A 14918-nucleotide genomic window follows, 5' to 3' on the forward strand; every position below is an offset into this window, starting at 1 on the left:
AAATACTATTACCAGGTTAATTTATGATGATTACCAAAACATATGATGATCATGAAAACTTTCCCTTACCTGTGACAAAAACAAAAAGCCCTATGCTTGAAAAGTTGTGCTAGAGTCATACTATGTTACTTTTAAAGGGCACCTATTATACAAAATCCATGTTTACAAGGTGTTTGGACATAATGGGCCCTATCTTGCACCCAGTGTAATTGACTTTGTCAGTGACGCATGTATCATTTGTATTTTGCACCGGCGCACAGCGGGTTTTTCCCTCCACAGACGCACGTCGGCAAACTAGGGAATGAACTTGCGCTCCCTGGGCGGTTCAGCGCAAAAAAAGGAGGCGTGTTCCGGCGTAAACCATCCTTGATGCTATTTTGCAGTTTCAAAAAACAATTGCGCCACTGACCAGAAAAAAGTAGTCTAAAGTCAGTGGCGCGTTGCGCGTGGTTCATTATGTTTTTTTTTAGGGCGCATGCTTGACCATAATGTATAGCGTGCACAACGCGCACACACTTTGCTTATCTAATCTACACAGATGCAACAGTTATTTTTGCAAATCATAAATTGTTACAATAAAAAATATTAACACATGAGATAAGGGAAATCATAGTGGTGAGCATTGTGGTGATAGTTTTTATTTATTGTGTGGCTGCATTAAAAAATTCTCATGCAAATAACGATTTAAATATTTTAATAAGTTTGTTGTGTGGCTGTATTACGTTTATTTTATGTAAAGAATAATTAAAATGTTTTCATAAGAAACCTTAATGTATGTGAACTTGATTTGTAAGTGTACTTTGGGGTTGGACCTTGCTTGCGTTTCTTGGGTCCGATTTCAAAGCCCCCAAACCCTTTCAGCGGTGAGGGTGGACGCAGCGATGTCCTCTGCTGGCGTCTGTGTAGAGGCAGATCCACCTCCCGTTACACGGCGTGCCCGATTTATGCTGGCAAGCTTGGGATTCCCCCGTCTCCTGACATCATTGTAGCGCTTGGCGCAACGATGGGGATGCCAGCTGATGAGACAATTGTGGCTATTTCCTCTCACGCCTGTTTAACCTACACTGATTTGGGCCGGTTTCTCCTATCCCCATACAAAACAACTTCTCTGTCTTTGACTGCTTTTACAAGAACGTCACTCTCCTCGGCTGTGAACCGCTCCTGGCGTACGCCTGGTATATCCGTCATAATAATAGCAACCCGCCATGGAACTTGCGCCCTTGCATTTAAAATGAATGTTGGATAGCGTTCTGATTGGTTTATTTGACGTAACGCCCAAACCACACCTATGAATAATGAACCTACTTCAGACCAACCCCTTATTGATTTGCGCCTGGCGCAAGAGTTATTTCTCCCGCCGGGAAAATAGCAACAGCGCCCAAGATCCGCCCACAAAGTCACTTGCGTTTTGCGCTTCGCACTTGCGTTTCAGATCGTTAAAATAGGGCCCAATGTGTGTTGACAGTGTGTGAACACAACCACCCTATGATGAAAAAAATCCACCCGCTCCTTGTTTTTAATCCTCATCAAACCAATTTAGTCTCATTAGTCATGCCATTTTGATTCTCTTATCAATGTGAGGTCACATTGATAAAGCCCCGCCCACTTACAGTCCTGTATTACCAAAGTATATCAGTTAATCAGATCTATTTAAACTAAAAGCGCTCACTGTATGTTTGTAAGAAAGTAAGGAGCTGTAGCTCATTTGCATTTAAAGGTACAGACATTAAAACAGCGCGTTTTTGCTCCCACCCCACTAGGGTCTTTTTGGACATGCTATAATATGACCAGTGAGGTATTTTGGGCTGAAACTTCACATACACATTCTGGCCACACCTGAAACATATATTACATCTTGTAAAAAGGCCATAATAGGTGCTCTTTACGGTATTATAGAGTGCCATGGGTCAAAAATGTGACTCTGCCTGTAAAAACCAATATAAAATCATCCTACATAATGTAGAGAACATTCTGTGAAAATATAACCTTGATATCGTTAATATCGATGGTCAAATATTGAAATTAATGTTGAAATCAAACCTAATATTATAATTAGATTATCACAAATATGGAATTTATTCTGTACCGTAGTTTTTTTTTTAGGTTGTGCTTCATCATCTTATGTTATGTTTGCCGTGAGCAGTGTTGAAGGAACCTGCTACTGTGTCCATTTGATATGCAGCCAACCAAATACTCCATCTGTAGTTTTTGTCTTGGTCATTGAGCCGGTCTAATTTCAAGAGTCTGAATTCTGACTGTGCTCAGTGAGTGTCTGAATGAGATTGAGTATGTTGAGGTGCAGTTCACACGCGTGCTAATGACTGTAATAGCCCGCAGGCCCCTCTGCAGCACTTACAGCTATCATTGCTGTCAGTAGTTCATGGACTGTAATATTAGCCATATTTGTTTGCTGAATTTGTTATCTCCTGGGCTTTAATGGCGAACCATGTCCCTGAACAGCTGAGCTCTAATTGCTTTTCTTGCTTGATGCCCACGGCTCGTGCTGGAGGGACAGTTCTGCTGATTTTGTTACCAATGTCAAGTGGGGAAATTGGGGACCATGTCCCCAGCATTTCCCCAGGAGCTTGCGTGTTGACCTGTGCCAATCCTTGTTTTCTTAAAGCAAAAGGGTTTAAACAAGCACCACTACAGATTGTATGTATTGTTAACTGTCCTTTTGCAATTAAATGTTTTGGCTGTTTGTCTTACATAAGTGTCCCATAGGCTTGTAAAGACCCATATGTTAGGGGAGCAACCAACCGACCATTTTGGCAACACCCACAATGCTTTAACATACAACCCTGACTCACATTGTCTTCAAACATCCTAAGTTATTAAAATCACTAAATTTTGAGTAAACAAGCATGTCCCTCCTTTTGTACCCAGACATGGTTAACTGATTTAAATGAGTCTCAAAGGTTATTAAGAACCATTTCCACAATTTCAAAGCATCAAACTCTGAAAGATCAAGTGTGATTAAAAGGCGTCCATACTCCTCATTCTGCCTTATAAATAGCCACCTGGGTCCTTCCAATTTCCTGAAATCGCTCTCAGGACCCCACCAAACCTCACTATTACAGACGCCCCACCCTCTGCTCTTTGCACGTTCAACCAATAAGATTTGTGTATGTCAGTGGTGGTCCCACAAAGTGATTCAAATAAGACCACTTTAGAGGCTGCTATGGCAACAGCTGTAACAAGAGGTCAACCCAAATGTCTGAAACCACACATACAAATACTTACACAACTTCATGAAAAAACCTCTAGGGACCACCTTGCAATCCTACATCAAATAGTCACACGCATATAAATTGAGATGCACTTATGAGGTCATTCGGTAGAGCATTGCATTACCAATGCGAAGGTTGTGGGTTTGAATCCCAGTGAACCCATTTAGTAACAGATTGCATATAAGTCACTTTAAAGGGGACATTTTACAAGACTTTTAACAATGTAAAATAAATCGTTGGTGTCCCCAGAGTACGTATGTGAAGTTTTAGCTTAAATTACCAAATAATTTATTATAGCATGTTAAAATTGCCACTTTGTAGGTGTGAGCAAAATTAGCTGTTTTGGGTGTGTCCTTTAAAATGCAAATGAGCTGATCTCTACACTAAATGACAGTGCTGTGATTGGATAGTGCAGATTAAGGGGCGGTATTATCCCCTTCTGACATCACAAGGGGAGCCAAATTTCAATGACCTATTTTTTCACATGCTTGCACAGAATGGTTTACCAAAACTAAGTTACTGGGTTGATCTTTTCATGAAATGTCCTCTTTAAAACATCTGCAAAATGTGAAACATCAAAAGAAATGTTCAATATTTGTTGATATTGTGACAAAATAAAATAAAAGGGGGGGATGTCTATAGCTGTTTTATTCATTCTGATTTATTAACACTGTTAAAGGCGGGGTTTTGTTGATATTTGAAATCACCTAAACAAACATGCCCCTACCCCAATAGAATCTGACCTTCTTTTGATAAACCCGCCCCACACATATGCAACCCAGGCAACAATGTCGGTTAGTAGACACGCCCCTTACTGCTGATTGGCTACAAGTGTGTTTTGGTAGTCAGCCCCACTCGCTTTTCCAAAGTGTTTTTCAAAAATCACACACACCGCCTTTAAAGAGTAATGTTAAACATAGGCAAAGTGTCAAAAAAGCATGTAGACATATGAAAGATTCATTAAACGCACTTTACCAGGGTTCGAATCAGATTTTTTTTTTTTTAAATGAGAGATTCATACATAACAATCTTGCTTTTTTCTTTTATGGGCAATTTCAGTGCTGGAAGTACAGTGGAAGTCCTTATATGGGCATTTCAACTGGAATACCGCACACAACATAAAACAAGAGCTGACATGTAATCAATGTTGCCAAAGATGCTGTTGTTTGTGAGGGAAATTTAAGAAAGAAGCCAGAATTATGGAAACGACAGATATAGTTTACTTATTCGGGGTAGCATCGGCGTTTTGCATTTGTTTGTTTAACGCTGGATTTCGCTGAAATAGGGCGGTCCCAACAAGGTTATAAGTCGCAGGGGGATAAAACAGGATCAGTAAACTCTGTATTTCTAAATTACATTTTCTGTAACAATTGGAAGTCATGCACCATAATAAATATGTGATTGATAACATGACAATTTGTCACACTATAAATGGAAGGTCATTATCCTTAAAATGCATTGTGGGATAAAGGATCTTTAAGAGTACTTATTTTGCATTCTAGACAACTTGGACTTCGAATATTTCCCACCTCAAAATGAAATAAATGTCTGAATTAAGCAACATTAAAAGTATTTAGTAACATTAAAACATTTAAAGTGTTTAGTAATTAAAAGAGCGCAATTTCACATTTCATTTGTTTCTGTTACAAATATCTAATTTTTTTAATCAAGACACATTTACTTGAGAAGCAAATTGTCCTGTAATAGATCTTGTTTTCTCAACAACAAAAAAGCTTAGATAAAGAAAACAATATCTGCAAATGTGGTAGGAAATGATTTTATCTCCAACTTATTCTTATTTTAAAATTCAAGTGGGCGAAACTCATATTTTTAAGACTTTATATTTTAGGTAATTTTACTCCTCAAGTAAATGTATCTTGATTTAAGAATTTTTAGATATTCATATCGGAAAACATGATAAAAATACTAAGAAATCCACTTTGCCTTGCACAAAGTGTGCTGTGTACTGTGTATTTTGGCAAATGTATTAAGTCTTCTCTGTTTTGCGCATCAGGAGCTGCACAAATACTGCCGATATAAAGTAGTAGAACAGTATTGTGAAGCTTTAGGCAAATCTAGGAAACACTGCTTAACTCTCACATTTTGCCACATTCTTACAACCACAAAAAATGTCAAATATTCAATGAGAATCCCTGCTCATAGACAATGCCGTAGTAACCTTTCATACCCAGAAGGTTACAGAAGGGGGGTTTGGTCCCCTCTCGGTCAAACTCTCAAATTTCGTCGTAACATTTGGTTGGGGCGAGTCTGACACCCCTGTTGTGACACACACTGCCCCTCAGCCTGTGAAACTGGAGCTGTTATGCATGACAGTCGCTGCCCTCCATGTGCCCTGCCTTATGAGGTGGAGAATCACCAGTCTAATCACATTAACCCACAATCATTAGATTTTATCTACTTATGTTCAGTGTCAGGAGGTAATAAGGTTGGAAATGGTTTCAATGATGTTACATCCATGCTTTGCCCAAACCAATAGATCTGTTATTATTATTGTGATCAGGAGGAAATCTATTTTTAACAACCAAAATTGCCATTAGACGCAGATAACATGCAGCTACACTGGAAATAACAATAGGAGGAGGATGGAATATTTTTGTCTTTGTGTCATTGAGAAATGATACCAGTAGATGTCATGTTAGCCTAAAGGGGTGGTGTTGGGTGACGGTGTATCCAGGTGGGGTCTGCAGGTGTTGGTGGGCATGGAATTGAGTCTTTGTACGTACAACAACTTTGAGACACACACACACACACACACACACACACACACACACACACACACACACACACGCACGCACGCACACACACACACACACACACACACACACACACACACACACACACACAAATTCACACAGTGCATCATTACCACAACTCAACATCTGCAGTGGGGTCTCACTCAACCACACAATTTTTTAGAAAATCACAAAAGCAGTGCATGGTGGGCGATTAATAGACTATGACCCTGGATTGTGGTAGGAATGAATTTTGTGTTGTTGTTTTTCAACTTCAACAGCTGTCTTTTTAAAGGAAAATGTTTTTAAAGGTGCCGTTTTCGTGATCACATTTTTCAAACTTTAGTTAGTGTGTAATGTTGCTATTAAAGCATAAATAATACCTGCAAAATTATAATGCTCAAAGTACAATGCCAAGCGATATATTCTGAATTTTTAATTAACCTCCACCTACAGGAATACCAAAAAAGGCTGTCTTTGTCTTTGTCACTCGCACAAATTTGTATAAATAGTTTTTCATGCCATGGCACGACGCTTGGGGTTGGGGTTAGACTTGGGGTTTAGGTTGGGATGTACTTTTATGTATTGGTTTCTACATGTTTTTCTTCCGCTTTTAAAACTATTCTCGCCTGGAGTTGGGGTTTGGGTTAGGTAAAAAAAAAGTAACAAAAAGTGATTCTAACCCCAACTCCAAACCACAATGGTAAGAAAATAGGAAAAAACACGAGAAAACAATACATAAAATGACACGAAAAACTATTTATAGAAATTTGTGTGAGTGACACAACAAAAAAATTTGTGACACAATGGACACAAATAAATTAATAAAAATTTTTGTGACTATAACACGACTTTCCGTGAGATCAGTCTGTTCACAAACATGTAAAAAAACAGACTACACTCTGGGCGTCACTGTGAAGAACCTTTTGTGCAATTATTTAAAAATATAGATAGCTCTTTCACATTGTGGATGTCTCACCAATGTAACCCTCGTTAATTATTTTATCAGCTTTTTTTACTAGAGCTCTTCAATATGTTAAGCTAGTTTGTCTAACAAGAGAGACATTCAAAATGTTTAGTGTTATGGTGCCTTCAAGAACAGGATTGGGAAACATAAAGTCATGCTATAACATGACAATCTGACATGCTGGCAAAGAAACTATGTTTTGTTGGAGACAAACAAGTTTTCTGAAAAAAGTCTTTCCAAACAAGTTTTTGACACGTTATATAAGATGTCTTCATTTTCATCCGGCAATAACTTCTTGTTCACACTAAAACCTCAGATCAAAACTGACCATATTTGTTGGTCTCCTCGAATGCAACTTACCACTACATGTTATTTTTAATCTAGACGGAATTTTTTTTCTTCTTCAATTACGCGTTATTAATTCGTAATAATTTGTACAACTACATACATATGAGTTTGTACGATTTGCTATTGCCCCTGTGATGTTGGGGTTAGGGGCGGGGCTAGAGGTGGGGTTTCATTATAGTTTATTCTAAAAATCGTTTTGTACGATTCACTTCATATGAAATCAAACGAATAAGCCAACTGGTAAAATATGTACGAATTCTTGTGAAATCAGGCTAAAAATAACATATTTTTAAATAACAACTTTTTAAAATTTCTGTCTGTGACATTTAATATGTGTGTGGATTATATGACATAGTTGGTTCTGTTCTCCATGGTGTGTGTTTATTTGTGTTTGTTTGCTTTAACCTGTATCACCAGTATGAGACAAACAGATGAGTTTGAAAGATAGACTTACCAGAAAAGACATGTACAGTACAAAGGAAACTAAACAATGTTACTTTGGAAAGGCTATAAGGACATTTACATAATATGCATGTATTGATTTAAGGTGGCATACTATTGCTTACAGTCTTAGAGAAAAGGAGAAGAGTTGTGGACAAGAAGATGGAGAAGAGGATTTGGTAAAAGAAAGAGAGAAGTATTCTGACTGACTCATTTTAATTGCCCTCTTTGGTCATATGTGATTTCCCTCCACTGCCCCTAAGAGCACTTTTAAGTTTAGTTTTTGTGGGAAGCCCCTAAATGAAACTGACCCAAATTTCCTTTTTTCCACTTTCTGTCAGAGTTTAAAAAATATTAAAAAGTAGTGTGATCTTGTTATTCTTTGCAGTTATTCATTGAAAATCTTTCTGACTGCCCTAGTTTTTAAAATCCAAAATGAAATAAAAAATTAATCTGCTATACCGCATTGTAAAATGATGTCATTGGTTGTGTGTCCAATAGCAACATGGCAAGTTTGGATATAGGGAAATAAAATTGACTTTGAAAGCTAAAGACATGTTTTTCAGTAAAAATTGACCTGATTTTAAGTCTGTTGAATGCCTGGAGAGTATGGACTACTACTTTGTGCTACTTTATTAGTTGTATGTTTAGTTACCTAAATAGGGGCATTCCATTGACTTCCATTGTTTTAATACACAGCTATAGTTATCAACCTTACTAACCTTAACAGAAATAAGTCTGCATTTTTTCAATAAAACAACTTAAAAAATTGTCCCAAACATATGGTTAAGTAGTAGGTACACACACCCAGGTGATAACAACAGAAGTTGTCATCAACATGTGACACATTGGGGTTCGCGGTAACCCCTATCCTAAACCGCCTACAACCATTAACAACACCCCTCTACACCAAACCAACCATATTGCTATATTAGTGTACCATTGTAATAGTACCAACGTCCAAAAGCACAGCATTTGATAAAACCATGTCGATAAATACAATTTTGAGGCATTTGGTAACAGTTTGTGTGTTTGACTCCAACCCATTACCTTTGTATAGCTAACTCGGCTCTATCAACTGCTACTGAACACTTTCATCGAGGTTTAACGGTTTCGTATGGTGAACCAGTTAGTAAATTTTGTAGTAAGCTACTAATCCTCACCACTCGCAGTAGTAGGACAGTACAATAGGAGCAGACTGGTGCAACTCGACTCCATCTCTCTCTCTCTCTCTCTCTCTTACGCGCGCTCCTCCTCGCCAAAACCCACACTCGCTCGTCTCGTGCACTACGATTCATTCACGCGCTGGATAGATAACTTAACAAACATGGCTCTGGCGGACACCTCGTTTTTACTCCTTGTGTTTCAACTGTGCGCCTTTTCTTGGCAAGGTAAGAGCGTTTTATAAGTCTTTTCATGTGGTGGAGTTTTTGTTGTGTTTTATTTCTGTCAGAAACTTTTCGGAGCAGCGCGCGCGCGTCGTCCATCGCGTTTGTGTGGGATGTACGCGGATGCTTTGGGATGCTGCGGTTAAACAACAACAGTTCTGTGTATAAACTCACAATTTTTTTTATGTTTTAAGTCTGTATACGTATTTAAATTGCTATCAAAATACACAGCACGTGGGAGAAGTCCATACATAAACAAATAACGTAGCCTACTTGATCGTGTTCACGTGTAGCTAAACTATTCAGCAAATTAAATAATGTCTTGTACACAAGGCAAATTATTTTCCATATAGAAGAGCATTCTCTTTATTTTACCCTTATATTTTAATTAACAACTTTAACTAACGTAACCCTTAAAAAGCTCGCACGTGTGCTTGCTGCAGGTGGATTACATCACGTAGGCTATTCTAAATAGGCAATTTTTATCTAGTATCAAAGCAAATGTTTATTTAACAATGCATGCAATTGTTACAATCTAAATAGTTTTATAATTAGCCAATTTGCAGTCTCCTCTGGGTATAATGCTATGCTTGAAGTAGTACAGATCACGAGAATGGTGATAAATGCAAGCTTTGTGTCTCTGATCAGATACAATCTCTTACAGGGCGCTCAAAAATGTGATGATATGAGAGATTGGGGGAATGAATGATACTGCTTTTCAAAATCCAGACATCATATTTCATTGTACTTTGTCTTCTGATGCTTAAAACATCACTGATCATGCGTTTTTCTGTGCAGAATAAGCTCTGCTCAGCTTATTCTGAGGTAAACACTGTTGTTATTGCATTAAATTAAGTAGTAGGCTATATGACCCTATTACTAAACCCCTTTCTTGAGGGAACAGACTCAGACCCCCACTGCGTAATCTTAAACCTGTCCCCTGTCGGGCTGTCTGTCCACTTTTTGTTTACTACCCGGAGTACTTTCACCTATACTTCTTATTCTTTTTTTAGACACTTTCTATCTGATCCCAGTGTGCCATAATGCAGGCTCCTGCGAAGGGTGCTAACAAGCCCCTATTTTTCCCTTCTGTTCACCTTGTGATAATGAGGTCTTCTTCACTCCCCCGCAGACGAACCCGAAGCAGTCTGTTCTGGGATTATTGACTGTACACCCCTTTAGATAACAGCCACTATGATTAAGAGGGGTCACCTTGCTCTCCGTGTGCGTGAGGGGGTATTTCTCATCCACTGACATTGACATCTCAACATTATAAAGCATAAAGACTGTGATGTAGAAAAATATATTAAGTTAGTGCCACAAACTATTCTGTATTTTGTGAAGGATGCAGGTATTAATAATATACAGATAGCTCCTCCTATAGTGTTTTTTGTAGTTTATCTGGGTAAGTGCAATGGTCATAGGTTCGATTCCCAGGGATCACACATACTAAATACAATGAACCTTAAATGCACCGTAAGCGTCTGCCAAATGCATTTAAATATGTAAGAATAATGTTTGGAGAGTCACTATGCTCGTATAGTTTTACACCTGTTTTTGTTAAACGCCAACTGAGGAAGTATTTAATTTACCATGTAAAAATAATATAAGCACTGTCTGTCAGTCACATTTAATGAAAACATTACAGAACAATGAAAAATGTATTCATTTCTAGGGCCTGTCAATCAAAAGCATATACCAAACTTGAGTAGAAATAAGGCTGAATTCTTAGGACAGATTTTTACCCCCATTCCATACTTCCCTCAAGTTCAATCTCATATGAGCGGCATTGTGTGCCAAAGATGCCAAGCGTTGGACTTCCTGCTTCCCATAGCAGCCCATGACCCAGAATAAAGACGATACAATTGAGTGGCTGTTCCTGCTTTGAGGGAATCTTTATGCCTACAATCATGGGTACATCCCCTGTCCATCACTCTTGACAGTGAATGTCATGTTTAAGCCTGTGGGTTACTTGTTTTGGCTTTACAGAAGGTGCAAAGGAGTGATGTCCTGCATGGAGATAATCTGCATTGTTATTATGATGTTCAACCCCAGTAAGTGGATTAGATATAGGCTGAGACGCTAACATAATTCGGTTTAAGAAGTTATTATATGTAACTGTGATTATTTTTAGTATTGTTTCTAAACCAGGGTTATATACAACAATGCATTATGAAATATCAAAGTAGCAGTACTCTCAGACTATATTACATGCATATTTATGCATATTGAGTCATTTGTAGATATGATGATCCACAGCTTCTGGTCTCAAACTCATTGATGGGAAGGTTGGTTTGAGTTTGGAAGTTAATTAATCTTATCTAATCTAATTATGGTATACACAGCATTTAATGACTCTTAACCAGCAGGGGGCAGCAAGAAGGAAATTAACTAGAGAAAACCAATCATTTAGCTTGATTGTAAACATGTATAGTGCCTTAAATTGCATTGTGTTGAATGTCTTGGACCTGAATGTTGTTTTTAAAAAGAAGTAGTGGGCAGGGTTAATAAGTTATTTTAAATATGACACCATCTCATTTATGCAAAATAAATATATAAAATAACTTTTTATACTATAGTGAAAACAGATTCAATTCTAAAAAAGTGATTAAGTGGTTTTACGTCATTATGGAGGAAAGTCAGTTTTAGAAGTTATGTTGAAGAATTATAACAGGGAAATGAGTAGAAATGTGAATATTTGGTTAGCATGTTGATTTACGGTGTGTGCCCCTAAATTTTCTGGTTGTGCCCCTAAAATTTTCAGTTGGGGGCCACTGTGCTCCTAGTGAAAAAAGTTAGTCTACCCTGTATAAGGAAGAAAACTAAAACTTGGTAAAGATTAAAAATGTGAGGGATTCAGTAGAAGGAAACGGTTATACCAGGTGTTGACAATTCATCCAGTCATGACAATACTACAAGGAAATACATGAAATATATATGCATCTGTAAGTGTAGAACCAGCTGTGCAAGGTTCATCCCATCAAATCCTCAATAAGTCACTAAGATTAATCAGATCTGAATGGCCCTTTAATTTTCATCATAGTTCAGCCTTAGATCTTTCATGCGCCAGGTCTTTTGATCACATCCCTGAGGTCATGTTAGCTGCTCTCCATCTTTGTGCAAAGACTTTCATATAGTTGATGAGAGACATAGGCTTGACAGCCACATTATAAGTCACCCGCTTGGAGCACAACCAAAACAATGCCATGAAATTCCTCTGTTCAATGCCCCTATACTCTTTGGTATGAAGGCGACTGAGACATGGTAGTTGAAGGTGTGCCTGTCTCAGACCCACAGGTGGATTTACTGTAGGTCTTTATCTGATAGAGTTTGCTCTTATCAAAGCCTTCTATGCCAATTGTTTCTTTGAAAAGAAGTGGCTTTGTGTTTGTTATCTAGTCTTTATCTAAACAGGGGAATGCACTGAATGTTTTCTATGAAAAACACAGTCTAGCCAAGTTGTGAAAGAAGTCCCACAATAGTTTGGTCTTAAAGGAAAACACCACCGTTTTTCTATATTTACTACGTTCTTACCTCAAATTAGCTGAATTAAAACATACCTTTTTTACAGCGCGTCGTGAATGTGTTAGCATTTAGCCTAGCCTCGTTTATTCCTTAGGATCCAAACAGGGATGAATTTAGAAGCCACCAAACACTTCCATGTTTTCCTTTAAAGACTGTAACATAAGTAGTTACACGAGTATGGTGGCACAAAATGAAACGTGGTGATTTTTTAAGCTGATAAAAACTGAGAACTATATTGTATGGCGGAAGAGCACTTATGCTACGTACACACCAAACGCGGGGGCACCACCTTACTCGCTCTAGATTACTTGCGGGATCTAAGTTCATGTCATGCGAATTTTTCGCTCGAGTTTAAGATTTTCATCTTAGGCGAAGACGCGTTTGAGGCAAATAGCGTGTGTTTTTGTTGCAAACGCGGCACCCATATTGCGTCATTCGCATCGCCCCACGCGAGGACGCATCTGATCGTGCCTTTCATTGACTTTATATGTAATCTACTCACGCAAATCATTAAACTCACGTTTGGTGTGAACCCCCAGTTAGTTTGCAGCACTTGTTGGACCTCGGCGCACAGTAACATCATCAATCCTGACTACTCCCCCTCTCGCTCAAACTTTTGTCTATATTACTGCGCCCGAGGTCGAAGTGCTAAATGCTAAGTGCTCTTCCACCATACAATATAGTTTTAATGTTTTATCCGCTTATAGGCAGGGTCCATGATCTCTGAAAGCCAATGTTGACATTTGAAATCACCTAAACTGACACGGCCCTACCCCAATAGAATCCTGACCTTCATTTGATAGACCCGGCCCATACATACGCAACTCAGGCAACAATGTCGGTTAGCAGACACGCACCTTACTGCTGATTGGCTACAAGTGTGTTTTGGTCAACCTGATCTCACGAATTTCCGTGGCATAGTCACGGAATTTTTTGCTCATTTTTCCGTGGCATTCTCACGGATCTCCTCATATTTCCGTGGCCCTGCCACGGACTTTCTTTTCCGTGGCATTCTCACGGATTGGTTACTCAACTGTTTTGTCCTATTTTCTTACCATTGTCGCTTCGGTTTAGGGTTAGATTTACATAAAATGACATCCCTACCCAAACCCAACTCTAACCCCAACGCCAGGCGACAATTGATTAAAGTTTAGAAAATATAAAAGAATACATCAAAAAAAATAGTATAAACCAATACTTAAAGTGAAATAATAACGCAAACACCAAATCTAACCCTAAACCGAAGCGACAATGGTTTGAAAATAGGAAAAAACAGTTGTGTAACCAATCCGTGAGAATGCCACGGAAAAGAAAGTCCGTGTCAGGGCCACGGAAATATGAGGAGATCCGTGAGAATGCCACGGAAAAATGAGCAAAAAATTCCGTGACTATCCCACGGAACTTCGTGAGATCATGTTGGTTTTGGTAGTCGGCCCGAATCAGAAATCGTGCACTCTGCCTTAAAAACAACTTGTGAAACTACTCATGTAATATTCTTTAAATAGGGAAAACATGGAAGTGTTTGGTGGCTTCTAAATTCATCCCTGTTTGGATCCTAAGGAATGAATGGGGCTAGGCTAAATGCTAACACATTCACAACGCGCTGTACAAAGATTAAGTGCATGCATTGAATAAAGAGAGGTATGTATTAATTCGTCTAAGTTGAGGTAAAAACATAGTAACATACAGAAAAAAAGTGGTGTTTTCCTTTAATGTCTGCATTTAGATTGACTGTGGCTTGGATGGATGCCCTGACTTACATTTTAATTCTGCTCTGGGAAATGTATCAAACTTGCTGTGGCCACATGCATGCGATGGCTTTAAAAGCTGCAATTGTATATTATGATATTTCATTCAACAATTTATGTTTTTTCAAACGCTTACCGGCAAATGCTGTGTGGCATAACCTGCCATAGTAGTGCCATGTTAAGCATAAAAGTTTTGATCCAACTAAATAAATGGAGTAAAGAGGGGGCCTGTTTATCAAAGTCAGATGTGTAGACGGACCACCTTAATGAAGCGTGACAATGAATAACAGTCATCCAAGTGCAACGAAGGGGGTAAAGAATTTACAGTGGACAGATTCCAGCTCTTTCTGCCCCTCTTTCTCACTTTCTCACAGACAGCTTTGTTAATTTAGGGCACTGTATACAAAGTTAAGCTTGTCAGGATAAATTTGTTTCATTTTTTGTGTTGTAGGTTGCACAATAGCAAGAAGTTCATCCAAAAGTTATCCGTCATCATTTAATCCTTCATTCCAAAACAG

General features: G+C 38.5%; 1 protein-coding gene across 1 annotated transcript in view; it reads left to right on the forward strand.

Moving 5' to 3' along the window:
- The first annotated feature begins 8969 nt into the window (after positions 1 to 8969).
- mcama (melanoma cell adhesion molecule a) overlaps positions 8970 to 14918 on the forward strand; it is a 69192-nt gene continuing 63243 nt past the window's right edge. Inside the window, exon 1 of the mRNA XM_065284249.2 lies at positions 8970 to 9130. Coding sequence (XP_065140321.1) covers positions 9067 to 9130 — 64 coding nt within the window. The 5' untranslated portion in view covers positions 8970 to 9066. The remainder of the gene's footprint in view (positions 9131 to 14918) is intronic.

The sequence above is a fragment of the Paramisgurnus dabryanus genome, chromosome 5, assembly GCF_030506205.2.
Source record: "Paramisgurnus dabryanus chromosome 5, PD_genome_1.1, whole genome shotgun sequence".
NCBI classification, from domain to species: domain Eukaryota; kingdom Metazoa; phylum Chordata; class Actinopteri; order Cypriniformes; family Cobitidae; genus Paramisgurnus; species Paramisgurnus dabryanus.